General features: G+C 34.6%; 2 protein-coding genes across 8 annotated transcripts in view; both read right to left on the reverse strand.

Moving 5' to 3' along the window:
• The window catches only part of tmem110l (transmembrane protein 110, like), a 220690-nt gene extending 218347 nt beyond the window's left edge, over positions 1–2343 (reverse strand). For 2 of the 4 annotated variants that reach the window (XM_073945732.1, XM_073945735.1), the window contains exon 1: positions 2218–2343. The gene's annotated coding sequence lies outside the window, so the exon portion shown is untranslated. Of the gene's footprint in view, positions 1–1842 lie in introns of all 4 variants that reach the window. The other 2 variants (XM_073945734.1, XM_073945730.1) reach the window with 2 other exon arrangements.
• A 1681-nt stretch (positions 2344–4024) lies between these two features.
• pfkfb3 (6-phosphofructo-2-kinase/fructose-2,6-biphosphatase 3) lies at positions 4025–16546 on the reverse strand. Of its 4 annotated transcripts, NM_213397.1 has the most exon segments (17): positions 4030–5502; positions 6452–6502; positions 7304–7326; positions 7482–7661; positions 8914–8978; positions 9067–9129; positions 9877–10006; positions 10087–10191; positions 10270–10416; positions 10632–10839; positions 11906–12030; positions 12143–12199; positions 12278–12352; positions 12437–12503; positions 12591–12687; positions 13645–13773; positions 16260–16531. In NM_213397.1, coding segments are annotated over 17 exon segments (1611 nt in total). In that variant the 5' UTR covers positions 16342–16531; the 3' UTR covers positions 4030–5495.
• Between the last annotated feature and the right edge of the window lie 1277 nt (positions 16547–17823).

Below are 17823 nucleotides of genomic sequence, written 5' to 3' on the forward strand. Positions count from 1 at the left end.
TTGTTTGATTGCAGGTAATTTTTTTAAATTATGATGTCCAATATTAGTGCCACAGACAATAATGGTGGTAAATACTGTATAATAGGAATTTTAATGACATTTTAATGGCCAGTGTCTGAATTCCCTGTTTCTATGTGGAGTTTGCATGTTCTCCCTGCTTTCGTGTGGGTTATCCCGGGTGCTCCGGTTTTCCCCACAGTCCAAAGACATGCGGTACAGGTGAATTGGGTAGGCTAAATTGTCTGTAGTGTATGAGAGTGTGTGTGGATGTTTCCCAGATATGGGTTGCAGCTAAAAGGGCATCCGCTGCGTAAAAACTTGCTGTATAAGTTGGCGTTCATTCCGCTTTGGTGACCCCGAATTAATAAAGGGACTAAGCCGACAAGAAAATGAATGAATGAATGAATAGAAATAAGCATGAATTGAACAGAATTATTACTGACTTTTACTCAAATAAGAGAATGTTTCAATCACATTTCAATTTGTTATTGTAATTTTTAAATGTGGGAAGTTTCTCCATATAAAAGGTTTATATTTACAAATTTTAGACATAATATTCAGAACCAGCAGAGAGCGAAGTTAGTATACAAAGCTATACGCTAACGTAAGGAAAATAGCTATAAAAACAAAGTATAAAATTTTAAGTAATATAATATTTAAGTGATAAAAATAAAACTGAGTGCATTAATTACTTTAATGTAATGTATGCTTTATTTATGAAGGTGCTGCAAATTTAATATAGTGTGTTTGCAGTTATTTTATGTCTTTAAATGGACTGTAAACTAAAACAAAATATAAAAACAAAACTTTCCAGTTTTGAAACAAGGAGCATGTTTTTTTTTTTCAACTCAGAAATTTAATCTTTTTAAATGTAAACTGGCACAAACAAACAAAAAGTAATAAACCTAAACATAAATATTCATATTGAAAATGCTGAATGTATTTATAAATAAATAAATATTATGCAAAATTATTTTAATAATCAAAACAGACAAATACATTAATGCAAATATTTTCAAATTAAGATCAAACTAATAATTATGTTTATGCAAAGTTATTTTATTATTGTTTCAAAACAGTTTATTTAAATGAAGGAATGTTCTACACTGTAAAAAAATATTAGTTCACTTAATAAATGTAAGGCAACTGGTTTACTCAAACTATATGCATAAATATTACAAAAATAAGTTAAATCCACTTAATAGTTTCAAGTAGCAATAGGTTTACTATTTTTTAAAGTACAATTAAAGTACAATTATTAAAGTCATTATTAAAGTACAATTATTTTATAGTGTAAAAAAACATGCATAAGGTAAACTAAAACAAATTATGTCTGTGCAAAGCTATCACATTGTATTGTAATTATTACAAAATAAACTTAAGTGTGTGCAGGTCCTGAAACCAGAATTTGTATTTATTGCACTGGTTATTAAACAATCCCATGAACTTCATCTAATATTGTCCTCCTGTTGACCCAAACAGTTGACATGTGACAGACTCCGTGTGACTGAGGTGACATGCAAATGGCATCTTCTCGCAATAATTTGAATGTTAAATGAATGGCTGACTGGGTATACAACAAGTTTCCAGTAAGGCAATACACTGCTGTTCCACAAAGTAAGCAAAGCAAGTTGGCCATAAAAACACAGACAATGCTTATTAGAAATGAGGCGGATGTGGTTTTAGAGAATCACACTGCTGTGTAACTAGATAAAAACAACAAACTGACCGAACGCTGCAGGGAATTCGGAAAATATGTTGCTGCTGCTGTTCTTTATTTGACCATTTAAAGGAACAGTCTCAATTTACAACTCCCCTAAAGTTAAATAGATTGGGTTTTACCATTTTTTGAATCCATTCAGCTGATCTCTGGATCTGGTGATAGCAATTAGCTTAGCGTAAATCATATTTAGACCAGTGGCGCCCAAACTCCTTCACGGTTGGTGTCCTGTGAAGTTTACTTCCAATGCCAATCAGACACACCTGAGCTAGCTAATCAAGCTCTTGCTAGGGTTTATTTTAGAAAAAGACATAACTACAGGTGTGCTGAGGAAAGTTGAAACTAAAATCTGCAGGACACCGGCCCTCCAAGATAAGGTTAAGTTACCCCTGGATTATTTATTTATTTATTTATTTATTTATTTATTTATTTATTTATTTATTTATTTATTTTATATTGTCGCAGGTGGGGGATCACACAGAGAAATGTTTATTTACAGTGCAGGGCGAGGTGTCCGTGGCAGCCCAAGTCCCAGTTTGCACAGGTCTGATTTGGGGAAGTGGAGTACCGATCGTGGATAGCTGGAGAGGGGACTGCCGCGAGCCATCAGTCAAAACATGCTCTCCTTTCCTCCTGGCGTCGTGCCTTATATTTCCCTTTCCCAACGAGTCTCAGCTGGCCCCGATCGGCGTGCTGATTGAGGTGAGGGAGTTGTGTCAGAGCTGAAACCACACTGGCAGGTCTGTGATATTTATAATTTACAAAAAATATGTTATATTTATAATAAATATAATAGTCATTCATTCATTTTCTTGTTGGCTTAGTCCCTTTATTAATCCGGGGTCGCCACAGCGGAATGAACCGCCAACTTATCCAGCAAGTTTTTTTTACGCAGCGGATGCCCTTCCAGCTGCAACCCATCAACATTCACACTCACATTCACACCCACATAATAAATATAATAATAAATATAATATATTAATATAAATATAATTTCCAATTAAAGCATGACACTTTAATAAATTGTTTACTAAGACGGAGAGAAAATTAAATGTTGCTATTTTCTAGGCCAATATGGATAGGAAAACCATTTAAAGGGATGTAAACAAAAACAATGAATTCAAAAAGTGCCACGTTGATAAATAATCTTTATGATTAATGTTTTTAACAATACGTTATGATTGCCTCTTGTTACACTTATGAAAGGCCTAGTTTGATAAAAAGCAGGAAATGTTCATGAGCCAATGATATCACCACACTGAAATGGTCTATACTCATTTTTGTATGATAATGAAGGAACTTTGCTGCTGTACCAAGGATGCAGCAAGAGCAATGATATTAACCATCCCCTAAAAATAGTCACCAGCTAGGTAACTACTTAACAGGGCTGCGTAATACCATTGTGCTTTTTGCAGCTATTGTACAGCAGCAAAGTTTCTTGAACAGTGTTTCTCAACCACGTTCCTGGAAGACCACCAATACTGCATGTTTTGGATGTCTCCATTGTCTGTCACACCCATTGTAGGTCTTTCAGTCTCTGCTAATGAGATCATCTGAATCAGATGTGTTTGGTTAAGGAAACATGAAAAATGTGCAGAGCTGGTGGCCCTCCTGGAACATGGTTGAGAAACACTGGCCTAGAAAATACTTTTAATTTTCTGTCACTCGTAGAGCACACTGCAGATGATTCAAGGTTTAAATAGTAAAGTTATCTAAACTCTGGTCAAGTTCGAGTAAGATGCTAATGATCTAATCAAACTCCAGGATTTATGCTAAGCTAAAAGTGTTCTCGCCCGTTTAGCTTAATGCAGGGTTGTCCAAACTCTGTCCAGGAGGGCCAGTGTCCTGCATATTTTAGTTCCAACCCCAATTAAACACACCTGAACAAGCTAATCAAGCTCTTTCTAGGTATACTAAAACAGGGGTGGCCAACCCTGTTCCTGGAGAGCGACCTTCCTGCAGATTTCAGTTGCTACCCATATCAAACACACCTGAACCAATTAATTAGGACCTGAACACCACGTGATAATTACAGGCAGATGTGTTTGATATGGGTTGCAACTGAAATCTGCAGGAAGGTGGCTCTCCAGGAACAGGGTTGACCACACCTGTACTAGAACATCCAGGAAGGTGTGTTGAAGAAAATTGGAGCTAAACTATGCAGGACATCAGCCCTCCAGGACAGAGTTTGGACATCTCTGGCTTAATGTAACTTTACACTCAAAGGGAAAAATGACAAAGAAACAAATTTTTTATTATTATTATTTATTATTTTTTTTTTTTACAAAAACAAAAACCCACACATTCTCTTTTAGACTCTTTATTGATTCGGTAATCGCATATAGATAATTCACTTTCTTCAGAAAGAAACAATTGTATTTGCTGATATGCTCTAGAATCTCAGTTATGAACAAAGTGCATGAAACACAGACTAGTACAAATAAATAAATATTATTTTAACAAAAAAAGGAAAGATATTACAAAATAAGGTTCAAGTATCAGAAGCAAACATGAATTACAGTTAAGAGCCAATATACAAGATTGCACCTAGTCGTGTGATGAACTTAATTGTTTTATATTACAAAGCAACAACTAGACTTCTTCTCAGAAACATCCATTTACAGTTAAAGCCGGTTCTTCAAATTTCACTCCCTTTCTACAAAAATCTACTATATATTTAAATTGTAAACATTTGGTTAAGAGGATAAATCTGTACATACATATTATATCAAATGCTAGTTTAAATTCTTGTGGCTGTGACAAGAAATTGAAATGATAAAGCTAAAGCTACTTCAAATGTTACATTTTTTATATATATATATAAATTTTATATATATACTGTATAGAATTCTCATTACAATACAAAAAGCAGCTCTGGCCTGATAGCTCAAGCACTAGGCACTCTAGGGAATTAATAAATGAACAGTATAAAAAAATTGTATCTGATATTTATCACGCCATAAAACACATTAGATATAAACAACAAATATAAACACTGTTTCACTTCGTCCCATCCAAACACTCGATAAAACACCCTGTTTTCATAACCTTACGCATTGACCTTGTCATCAGGTCTCCGAAGCACACAAATTACACACATAAAAACACACACTCACAATCCATATCATAACACAAATCACGTGAAACTGCAGCAGACGACATGAGAACTTTTAAACAGCCTTGAAAACAGCCAGCAGCATTAAAAAGAACGAAATTTGTAATATTCGTTATTGCCCTTCAAAAAAAATGAAGACAAACAAATGCAAATGATCTAAATGTGCAATTAGAATGTGCAATTTAGTTTGCAGCATATGATAGCGAGTGCAGAATGGACACAAATCAGCCCACTAACATCCGTGGGTGATCTTTGGTCTGTTTTTTAGCGTCGTCTTCTCGAAATCACAGGGCTTATTCTTACCATCAGTGTTACACATCTGGATGAGACCAGAATTCAAATATTAACAAGTGGTATCCTGTTATATAAACAGGGAATAGTGTCCAAAAATGTCAGGGGAGGTGGGGGGTTATAAATTGGTAATCCCTGTCACTGTGCTCTGGATACACTTTATATCCAAAAACTCCTTACTAGTACAAACCACATAGTATGTGCATTCCTTACAAATAGGAAAAACCCAAGGGTCCATTTCTTTTTTTATGTGGGAAAAGGAGAGGAAGCAGCTTGACAGGAAACTCTTCCACGTCGAGTAAAGCTTTACAGCCGAATAATCTCACAGGCAAAGCTGAGGGGCTTCATGGCACTCTATACAGCATTTCTTCAGGTTCTGCAGAAGAAAGAAGGTCAAGCGATTGGTTATTCACTGAACTGAATGACTACTCAAACACTTAGCTGGTAGCTAATAGCATAACAGCATTTAGCATAACAAAAACTGTTGCTTTTGGCAAGTCCACATGAAAGCTGCTTTCACAAAATACTGAGAATTTCAACAACAAATGGAAGCTATGAAACATGACAAACACTGAAGGAATGCTAAATATGTAGATATTTAGCATTCCGTGTGAGTTTATTTCATATTTTTGGTTAATTTGGGCTAATAATTGAAGCTGACAGAAACTATTTTTCTACTAAAAAAGATTCCTCATTAAGTACATTTCAAATGTAAGTGTTAATTAGAAAATATATAAATAAAAGGTCCTAAAAATGCACTCCAATTTAAAAAAATTAAGAGTTTTATTTATATTTATGTTATTTATTTGGACTTTTAGTCTAGACTTGGAGTCAAATATATAGATTTACTTTTCAGACAGTGATTAAATTAAGTAAGTATTTACTATTTTGAAGCAATTAACCCAACAGTGTTTTTGGTAAACTGATTTTGATTTGTATAACTGCATTTTTACTCTGAAATTGCATGAAAAAAATTGCATGACTGTTTGCTCATCATGTTTTTTTGGTTTAAACTAGTAAAACCTGACACATTTTAATTTGCTGTACTAATATTTTGCTAATCTACAAAATTTTCTAATTCATTTGTAGTAAAACCATGTTTTTTTATAGGGGGTATTGCACAGTGGCCTCAAAGTAAGGCAATTTAATTTCGTCAGCCACCGCGACGCTACAGCGGTGATGTCACACCCCCATCCCCTACACAGATACTTAGCAATCCTCTTCAAATATGTCACGCAAAGTCCATCAAAACCTTAAAATATTCATAATTGATAATATGCTATTCTATTTAGCTAATCTACAACATAAGCTTCAGTGAGCTTTACCTCTGAAAGAGCAGGACTGACACCACTTGTAGGTAATGTAAAAAAGAGCGTCTTTAAGCATGCAAAAGATGAGGAAGAGAAAGAAAAGGGTAGAACAAATGAGAAAGTAGATAATGAAAATCTATTTAAAGACAAAGTGTACTGTAACTATAGTATTTTGTCATTAGTGCCACCTTTAAAAGGCCAGTACTGCAAATTTATCTGTGAAAGGAGTTGTAATTTTTTTTTCACAGTGACATTTTTCATCCTTACTTTTAAACAAACAAGACTGCTACTGTAGCTTTAAGACTTTGATATGCAAATAAGTATGGTTATGATTGGTGAATCTTTGACATCAAAGATCAAGTTACAAAATATAGCACGGGTCAGGTAATATTATGGATGTCACACTTAGTTTAAATGAATCACCAATTGACAGATACACAAGCATTCTTTTAAGCATTCTTCCAAAAATCTAAAGTAAATCAGTTTTGACACGAGTAAATGTTGAGTAAATAATAACAAAATTTCCACTTTTGGATGAACTATCCTTTTAAATAATAACAATAAGCCTATGTATGATTTAATGTATGGTCAATTTAAAGGGACAGCTTACCCAAAACGTTTTTAATTTTGTTATTTACTCACCCTGTTGTACAGAGAATAAGGAATTTAGAAGAATGTTGAACTACTTGAACTATGTAAATAAAAAAATTTAGTCTTCAACATAATAAAGACTACATTTGAATTTTGTGGGTGAACTGTTCCTTTAAGGATGTTGGGTAAATTATGTGATGCTCAAGCTGGTCGGGTTTGATAGGGGAAATTTGATCTGAAGATGACAAGAAAGAAACAGGAGGAGGAAATACTTACAGACAAGCTTCGCTAAGCCAGTTCTGTAGCACATAAACGTGAATGAGGAAGGACAGGTTCAGGGAAACAGAGAGAAACAGGAAGAGAATGTGAAAAAAGGAAAGCATGAAATGATTAGTTTGTGACTGGAAGGTTATGAGAGTGAAGTTCAGGCACAGGACGGGTGTTTATTTCTCACCTGTGTGGACAGAGCCAGTGTGGTGTGTGAGGCTGAGCAGAGAGCAAGTTGAGCCGGCATCACTTCTCTGATGATTGGCTCATCCAGACCATCGATACGAGGCTTCTTAAAAGGTTCATGGCTGGTGAGAGGAGTCACGCTGTTTCTCCTGATCAGAGTGCTTGGGCCTCGCTTCACCTCCTGGAGGAAGAGATTTAGATGATTTAAAAGAAAGATCGCAATCTGAATAGCTATTGTGTGTATTTATAGCTTTGGGGGAAATTAAGAGGCCATTAGAGAAATTTATGTTTGTCTGGTTTTATATAGTTATTATAGCTGTGAGTAACACTTAAACGCATGGGTTCACCTAAAGCTGACAATTCTGTCATTTAGTTATTTCAAAGTGGTTTCACGTTCCTTCTGTATGGAAGTCATTAGTTACAGGTTTTCAGCATTCTTCAAAGTGTCTTTTTGTGTTCAACATAACAAAGAAACTCATAAAGGGTTGGACCAACTAAATGATGATGGAATTGTCAGTTTTGTGTGAACAATTTCCTTAAATTTTATTCACGACTAAAAATGTAAAACAAAAATCCAGACAAATGTAGAATTATCATCAAGTGGGCTCTCCATTTTTATACAATGCTTGTTTTCTTTTTGTCTGTGTGTAAACTATCCTTTTAATCTTGTTCTGTTAAATTACTGATGACATGTCTTCCTAATTTTAAATAAAAATGTCATTTAGAGATTTTTAATTTCATAAAATAACAAAACAAAGCCATGTTGTCAAAGATTGTACTACATTTGTGACCATGGATGACAAAAATAGATTGCAATATGTCTTATGTTGCATGGGTATTTTGGAGGGAATAGACAAAAATACCCTGAAAGAGTCAAAATTAAAGATATTTTTTATGCCAAAAATCTAAATAGATAATTAAGTGAAGATCTTGTTCCATGAAGACATTTTGTCTATTTTCTAACCATAAATAAATCATAACCCATTTTTTAAATTACTAGTGAGTATTGCTAAGAGCTTTATTTGGACAACTTATAATATTTATTTTTAAGTTAATATTTATTTATATCAGATTCCAAATTTTCAGATCTAAGCCAAATATTATTCCCGTACATTGAACCATGCATGAATTGAAATGTACATTTTTCAGCTTTCAAGTGATGTATTAATCTTAATTTCCAAAAATTGACCCTCATGACTGGTTTTGTGTTTCGAAGAGTTAAGGAATCAATATTTGGTGGAATAACCCTGATTTTCCAATTACAACAAAGAAAAACATTTGCAATTGCAATTTCGGTTGTCATTTTCTGATTTAAAAAAATGCTCTAAATGACAATTTTTTGTTTGGACCCAGCATAAAACAAATCTTAACACACCTAATATGTCCAGAAAATGGGAAAACTACAGTATATGTGACTATGAGTGTGTGCTTACCTCTGGTCTTTCTCTGTGTGTGTTCACTGCCTCCACATTCAGAGAGATAGATTCCACTTTGCATCCTTTTGAAATACAAAATATTAAAACAATTAGTCTGGATTATACCTTCACATTACGTATGTCAGATATTGTGAAGTAAAAATAGTGTACCGTAAGCCACTGGGGTCAGCTTGAGTACGGTGTGGAGAGGACACTTCAGATATGGCATCTCATCTGGCAACAGGAAATTAAATGTCAGTAAGGCTGCACTGCTAAATGAGGATGGAAAAGTGGAGTGATACAAATGAAGGAGGGAATTTAAATGGATAGTTTACCAAAAAAACTATTTACATGATTCTAAATTCTGAACTTACAGAGTTTTTTTTACTTAAATCTATGCGTTTTGGCTCATCTTTAACACAATGGCAGCATTTGGGGGGCCAAAAAACTTTTCAAAGTGTGAATTTCTTCAAAAACGATATCATTATTGTCTGTGTGTAAACTGAAAAAATGGTGATCTCGATTCCTGGAGGGCTGCAGCTCTGCACAGTTTTGCTCCAACCCTGATCAAACACAGCTGATCCAACTAATCAAGGTGTTCATGACTCTTTTAAACACCTCGATTATTTTGATTAGCTGTGTTTAATCAGGGTTGGAGCAAAACTGTGCAGAGCTGCGGCCCTTCAGGAATCGAATTCGAGACCTATAGTCCATAAGCATGTGCGCACACTTCTAAAACAATTCCTAAATGGCCTCTCATACAGTAGCATTCGTAAAATCAAGCCCTTTACTGCAACATTTTTTCAATTCGCTATTCAAAATATAGTATTTTTAAGTTTATAGGTCAAACAAATGGACTTCAACAGCTAGCTCATTAATGTTTATATGAATGTTTGTCAAGCTTCTCTTCCTGAGTTTGAAATTTTGTAGTAAAGCCTAACATGACTATTTCTGCATAAACAACTGGATGAAGAATCTCACCTGCACTTTTGTCAAGGAAATAGGCGAGTAGGCATCGAATCACCGCCTGGTGACAGATGACCAGAACATTCTCCTGTCGCTCCATTTCCATAATCACCGGCTCCACACGCTGAACCAAATCCTGATATGACTGAAAAACAACAAACCATTTATTAAAGACACCTTCTCCTTTTTATCATACTAAAATGTATATGTTTGTTCTGTTGGTACCTCTCCGGAAGGGTAGCGGTAGTAGTATTTGTCCTGATCTCTAAGAGAAAACTCCTCGGGAAACCTCTCCCTGACTTCTTCATAGGTCATCTCCTCACACACACCCTGGAACACAATTGACACATTTTTTAACAGAGCACCATAACAGAAAAACAATCCAGGGATGAATGCAGGATAACTTACGGCATCAATCTCATTGAGGGCTTTCCACTGTTCGTACGGCACATTGAGAGCCTCTGCTGTTTGGATACTACGCTTCAGCTGGCTGGTCCAAACCTTCAAATCCTTCAAATTCTGCTCCTCCACAAACTTAGCAAGAGCACCTGCGAACTACAGGGAAACATAGTTGTATAATTTAATGCTCCTGGCCAGTACACTCTGTTTCAAACTTTACAAACACTGTCCCTGGCATCAAACTGAGCTTCTTGGTCTAAACACGCCTGCCTATGACGACTTACAAGGTTATGTGTCATTTTAAATAAACGAAACCAGGACTATTATTAAAAAGTAATTGCACAAGCTGAGATTTAAGAGCATAGCAGTACCTTTCGTCCTCGTGTAGACAGACCAGAATCTCCTCCCAGTCTACCCTGGAGGTTGTGCTGGCTTTCGCCATGGCGGCATAAATAAATGGAGCGCGGCTGCACGTGGATATTCATCAAATAGTACACGATGCGACTCTGGATGTGGTCTTGAATGCGGTTGACCAGGAATCTGCGACCGACATCAATCACTTTGATGAAGGACAAGCTTCTGTTGGGACAAGCAAGAAGAAGTGGTTGATCCTGTGCCAGGACGATGATGCAATAAAATGGAAAACCACTGAAAACATTTAGTGTACAAGATGTGCGAAACACATACTTCTTTAAAAATTATTAAAAGTGTCAGGCCAGTAGTGGGCAATCCTAATCTGTAAACAAACTTTTAACATGTAACATGCATGTTTCTGAGATGCCAAAAGTTGCTAATTTAAAGGCACAGTATGCCATTTTCTTCACTATTCACAACAAACAAAGGCATATTTTAATGACACCATGACTGAGTGTGGAATCATGGGAGTTGTCATCTTTATTATATCCTGCGAGACTCCTGAAGAAATCCTGTTCATGAATGAGCTAAATTATTCAAGGCTTATTATCAGTTCTTAGTGACACCAGCAGGTCATCAACCTGCAGTCTGTTAAGGTCTTAACGCCCCAGTATAGGGAAGGGGACTCTATACTGCTCAGTGAGCAACGTCTTTGGGATGAGACGTTAAACTGAGGTCCTTACTCTCGTGGTCGGTAAAAAAAGCACAGAATGTCCTTTCAAAAAGAGTAGGGGTTTAACCCCAGCATCCTGGCCAAATTTGGCCACTGGCCTTCGTCCATCATGGCCTCGTAATCATCCCCTTTTATCATATCATTATTGGCTCTATCACTCTGTCTCCTCTCCACCAGCTGGTTTGTGGTGTGCGGTCTGGCGCAATATGGCTGCCGCCACGTCATCCAGGTGGATTCTGCACACTGGTGGTGGATGAGGAGATTGCCCCCAATGTGTGAAGCGCTTTGAGTGTCCAGAAAAGCGCTATAAATGTAAGAAATTATTATTAATTATTATTATCATTATAATAAAAACAAAATTTTGAACAACAGTCCATGTCACTTGCTTATTTCTTTGGATTTGAACACTGTTTGGAATGTTTAGGACCACGTAAGTACATAAGTCAGCCAAATATATAACACTGTTCTAGTGTTTTGTGGATATTTTAATGAAAAGTCTTATATGTTGTGCTTATACAGCCAACTGTGTGTATTTGTAGAATTTAATCTAACACTAACCTGTCATACTGGTCAGGGTCAAGAGGCTGATAGTTCATTCTGTAACATTCAATTCTTTTCTTGAAGTCCTCCATGGCATCTGTCTTGTTGCAATCTTGGTAGTCTGGACATGACACCTTAACTTCCTATTTAGGGTTTAAAGTAACACTTAGATCCTGTGCAGACTATGTGAAATCAAGCAGATCAGATATGTTCTTTATTTTTAGTGATAAAGTTACTGTTTGTCCTACAACTTACCAGGATATTACAGGCGATAACGTTTGGGTCCTCACACACGGACTCAATAAAGAAAATCTGTGAAGCACATTCACATTAGCACTCTTAGTCACTCTAATTATCCCCAATGGTAATCTTCAAGAGAATATAACCAACCTTGAAGCCATTTTCTGCACCAAACTCCAAGATCATATCTCGTCGATCTCTGGTTGTGTTTGTTGCATCAAAAACCTGTGGAAAAAATTAGACACATTCGTTATTATGGAGTCGCACTTGCATGTCTTAACTGTTTATACATCTACAGCAGATACTTACAGCCACTTGACCGTCCTCTTCAGTGAGGTAATTCTTGACATCTCTAAGAGCGGCCAGGGCACACTGCCTGTTGACAAAATATAAAATGATTAATAACCCCGTAAATTAGTTTAGTCCATAAATATGTTCAAATTGGGAAATTATGACAACTCACTGTCTGATTTTTACAGCATCCTCATTGTCTGATTTGAAGAAATCATAGGAGCTGTAGTGTTTCACTGCTTCACGACGATACTCGCCAACATTAAAGACTAGAAATAGACATATTCAATAGTTAAATTCAGCAAATTATTAATTGAAAAAAACAAAACAGAATTTTTTTAAAGAAAAAAAAAACTGTGTTGCTATAAAAGCTGTATTTATGATGTTGGAGATAACAGAAGGGGTCACTTTATTAGTTTTACTAAAATCTACCATAAATTATTATTATTATCCTATGTGTGACAAAGTAAGACAACCTTTAAAATACAAATAGCATGAGGGCCATTTTTCTTCATTGTTGGATACTTTTCTTCATATAGGTCAATTTATTTTGTATGAAATTATAAGTTAGATATATTTAAGATATATTTTCTCCATGACTTGTTGGAGATTTAAAAAAAAAAATTCTTTTGAAACGAGGGATGGGAGCACAATCTCATTTAAATTTAAAGTGACAGTCACCAAACCGGCACAACTTGGATGAATGAAAGTCTAAAATGGGCAGTTTTAAAGAGTTATAAAAAATTATTTGAGGATTTTGAGCTGACATCAGAGACTTATTTTATCTTGATCCCCTTGATGACTACTAATTTATTAATTTATGTCATGTTTGGCAGTGAAAATGCATATTATATGCATATTATATGTATATATATATATATATATATATATATATATATATATATATATATATATATATATATATATATATATATATATATATAAAATATGCATTTTTAAACCTGAAGGGTTTATGGCATTAATAACCCAGATGTATTTTTGTGTAGTCCCCAAACTTTCTTTTCTTTTCTGTAATTGAACTATGAGCGTATTACATTCTCTAAATTGATTCATAAATTTTTTTTTACTTTTATAGACCCCTATTATATATATATATATATATATATATATATATATATATATATATATATATATATATATATATATATATATATATATATATATATATATAATTTTTTTTAAATAAACAATGTTTGATTTTGTACCTTTAGTGGGGATTCCAATCCAGTTGAGGTAGCGAGTGAGTTTTCTGGACATATAAGTCTTGCCCCGAGCAGGAAGTCCGACCATCACAATCACTGTTGGAGGGTTTGCCAAATGAGGGCCTCCACGTGCTAAAAACACAAAGAAGATACATTACAACAAACACACGCGATTTATTGGAAAAACATGGTCATGAATTTGCCTGTATTTGAAAAGCTTTCAAGGAAATGGATGCCATTTTCCTTTAATTCCTCTCATTCTAATGATTCGAGCACGTGAAGCCAGTTTGCGAGCCATTAATACAGTCAGCCAAGGATCAGGTCACTTGCGCACAGATGCACATTGAAAACTAAACATCTACTACGCTAAAACGCACGTGCACATTCCACGCCAGCATTAAACCGGGTCAGACACAGATAAGTCTCACTTTCTGGTACACTCACAGACACATATATCCTGCAGAAAGTAAATGTTTGTGTTCATGTCTGACGTTTTAAAATATATGTATTTTTGCATTGGTGCATTAGGCTGGGGATTCAAGACGATTTGTATATTTTGATTGTGTTTCTTATTAATCATGTTGTTTATAGGACAGTAAAATCCTGAGAGAAAGTACAAGTTTTTTTTCAGGCTGTTTTTTTCTGAATGAATTACAGGTGTTCACTGGAAGGCGGCCATGTGAATGGGGAATGGGATTGTGAAGCAGCGTGGTCGGGGTTAATCTGTAAGAACGTCCTTAAAGAAGATCCTCAGCGGAAACACATGAGCTCATACTCAGCTCAGTCAGCAGAGACAGACTGTGAGCTTATTATTAGGCTTCTGCTGGATCCACATGCACTGACCAGACAGAATCGCTGGGGAATACATCTGGGGCATGATGATTCATCCCATAATAGAAAAAATACTATAAAAATTATATTACATTAAATTATATTATATTTTTTACCTTTTACAAAGATCTATCATACTGTATGTCTGTCTATATATAGTAGTTATAATTCACATATTGGACATTAATATATATTTTTTTTGGTTCTGAATATTTATTAAAATATTATATTAAACTATGACATTTAATCTGTGGAAGTTCTATTTACCTATTTATAATCCACATATTAAATATATTTTCAGTATTAAAAATTATTTCAGTGATCAAAAAGCAATTATATTAATTTTACCTTACATTTTTATTAATGTTTTTCTTATTATTTTTATTCTACCTATGATTAATAAATGGAATCTAAAATATTTATATAAAAAAATTAACACTTTGAAAATTTCTGTAAATATAAAAGTCTATCTATCTATCTATCTATCTATCTATCTATCTATCTATCTATCTATCTATCTATCTATCTATCTATCTATCTTCTTGTTATTATTTCAGTATCAGAATATCAGTCATTGTATGTCTTGTGTTGATAACCAGAATGAACTTTATTCTGTTCTATAAATAAAACTATCCTGGATAGATTTTTTTGACTAAACTGCAAAAAAACTACATAAATACAGCCATTACAAATAAATTTAATATATACAATCTAAACTATTTATTAATTAATAATTTATTATACATATTAATATATTTAATATATAAATATTATGATATTACTTAGATTAAATATTTTTGCACATAATTTGGTTCACAATTTTTCTTTTTTAGCCATATAGTTTCTTTCTTGAAGTAAATTAACTGAACATCACGAAGGTCACAGTGATATGCCTGACGCAGCAGTCACTAAATATGATGAGTAATTCTTCTGCATCTGCCTGCTGGCATCACGCTCACGTGTAACCCAGGTAAAAACATTCGACCAATCAGAACCCACTATGAGTGGAAAAAGCAAACATTTCTCTGCAAACTCCCTATTCAGTGCGCGCTTCAATGCGTGTCGTCATCAGCCTTAACAAAGGCCATGCAAGAGTTTCCATGCCAACAGAATCTTTTGAATCACTTGAATTCTTTTGAGTCGTGAGCCAGCAACTTCAGAATGTCCTAATGTTGGAACTACTAATACCGTTCCTATGGCAACCGATGTGACCATCATTATAAAATGTCACAATTTTGCATAAATATTAAAGCAAAATGCGGATTTTCACTCTCAGTGATGGGTTGCAGCTGGAAAGGCATCCGCTGCGTAACACATATGCTGGATAAGTTAGTGGTTCATTCCGCTGTGGCGACCCCTAATTAATAAAGGGACTAAGCCGAAAATGACTGAATGAATGAAAGAATGCTGATTTTCAAATCACAGCAAGTAAAAAAGAAAAGTTTCAGAAAAAATAAATGCTCTAAATGACCATATTTAGTTATAAATGTATGAAATCAGACCTTTAAAGAACAAATATTACATTAATCCATGTCCTCTTATAAAGATTTCAAGTTGTTTCTTATTTTTTAAATATCTTTATATATTCATAATCTTAAACATTATCTATCTATCTATCTATCTATCTATCTATCTATCTATCTATCTATCTATCTATATATATATATGACTATTATACATGCAGGAACGCAATTGAAATTTATAACATCAATATTAGACAGCATTTGTGTTTGTTCGCTATTCTTTATTATGAAATAGTGAATAAATAAACATATGCAGTCACTCACGTGCGCGGGGCATTGAAGGCTTGTCATCCTTAGAGGGAATCCAGATTTTTTGGATCCTGTTTTGGGTTAGTTCCCTTGGCATTCCTTAAAGATGTGGAACAATCAGCAAGATAACCGCAGCAGGTCACAGAGGCTTTTGGAATTCCACGTTTTGTTTAGTAAAACAAAACCTTTTAGTTAAGACTGCTCTTCTGTGTATTAACGATTTTCTTTTTGAGCTGTTCGACGATTTTCGGTGGTTATATCTCGTACACCTCGTCTATTCGCTTCCCGGTAATCTCTAACATAACGTCTCTCATCCTCTGTGCTTTAAATACGGAACCGGCGACACGATGACGTGACGCAGCTCGAGAGGGCGTATCTACTTTTAAACGCATTCGCATGCGCCACCTTGCGGACAAATACAAAACATTGATTAATATTGAATTAGACATTTAAAACGATGTGTTTAAACATTTGAGGAGTGCGTTTACATAAAACAAGATTTGTTAATATTGTTGTGATGTTCCACTATCATTTCTGACGTTAATAACACACACATAATGCTCCAGAGATAATAAAAGGGAATGGGTGGCAGTAGTAAATATGCAGGTCACGTTTCAAGTGGGCATCCCCACGCATGCCTACGTGCGGGGAGTCACTACATCAGTACATCAATCTCCATAAATCCCTGAAATAAGAGCAAGGGTCTTTAAGCTGCAAAACAACGGCCTATTGTAGCATTAATCATCATTTCCTGCAATAAAAACAGTAAATTATTGGTAAACGTAACGATCAGATTTTAAATGCAAATAATATATTATTCTGCATTTGCAGAAAGGTTATGCTCACAAATTATAATAAAATGAAATATAACTTGTGTTAAATTTCCATTACATTTGTATGCAGGCTATAGCAACCAGGACTTGATGGAAATCGTCAGTTGCTACACATTGAGATTTTGACATGTTAAAACTAGCCTGCATTTCGAATTTGCAGCCTCAGTATTATTCACAATTCTTTGAAATATTAAATAAAAATTGCTGTTTTTTTTTCTAAAAAAAAAATTACATTTAAATCATTTTGTTTAAAATGTATAATTTGTCTTATTTGTTTTTTATTTATTTATGTACAGCTTTGATAAATAAATAGCGTGATTATATATATATATATATATATATATATATATATATATATATATATATATATATATATATATATATACACACACACACACACACACACAAGTGAAATATACTAGCATGGACTGAGATATAAAGGACTGAAAAATCCATTGTTGCTTTTGAGATTCGGGCTAAATGGCGAGAGAGGCTGGCGACTCTCACATCTGCACGTACAGGATGAACACCGAGGGCGTGACATCACACTGCCAAACGCACCAAACCATTTGTCCAGCAAATATTACACTAGTTTTCAAGGTTTCCTACATGGAGTAGCTCATTACCGTCCATTTAAAAGGTTGAAAGGAAAAAAACAATCCCTTCTCGCAAAGAAACACGATCCTCAATGAAAGTGAGTTAATTGCATATTATTTGAGGTATTTCCCCAAGGTTCAGGTCACTTT

Source organism: Danio rerio, chromosome 4, assembly GCF_049306965.1.
Source record: "Danio rerio strain Tuebingen ecotype United States chromosome 4, GRCz12tu, whole genome shotgun sequence".
In the NCBI taxonomy this organism is placed as follows: Eukaryota; Metazoa; Chordata; class Actinopteri; order Cypriniformes; family Danionidae; genus Danio; species Danio rerio.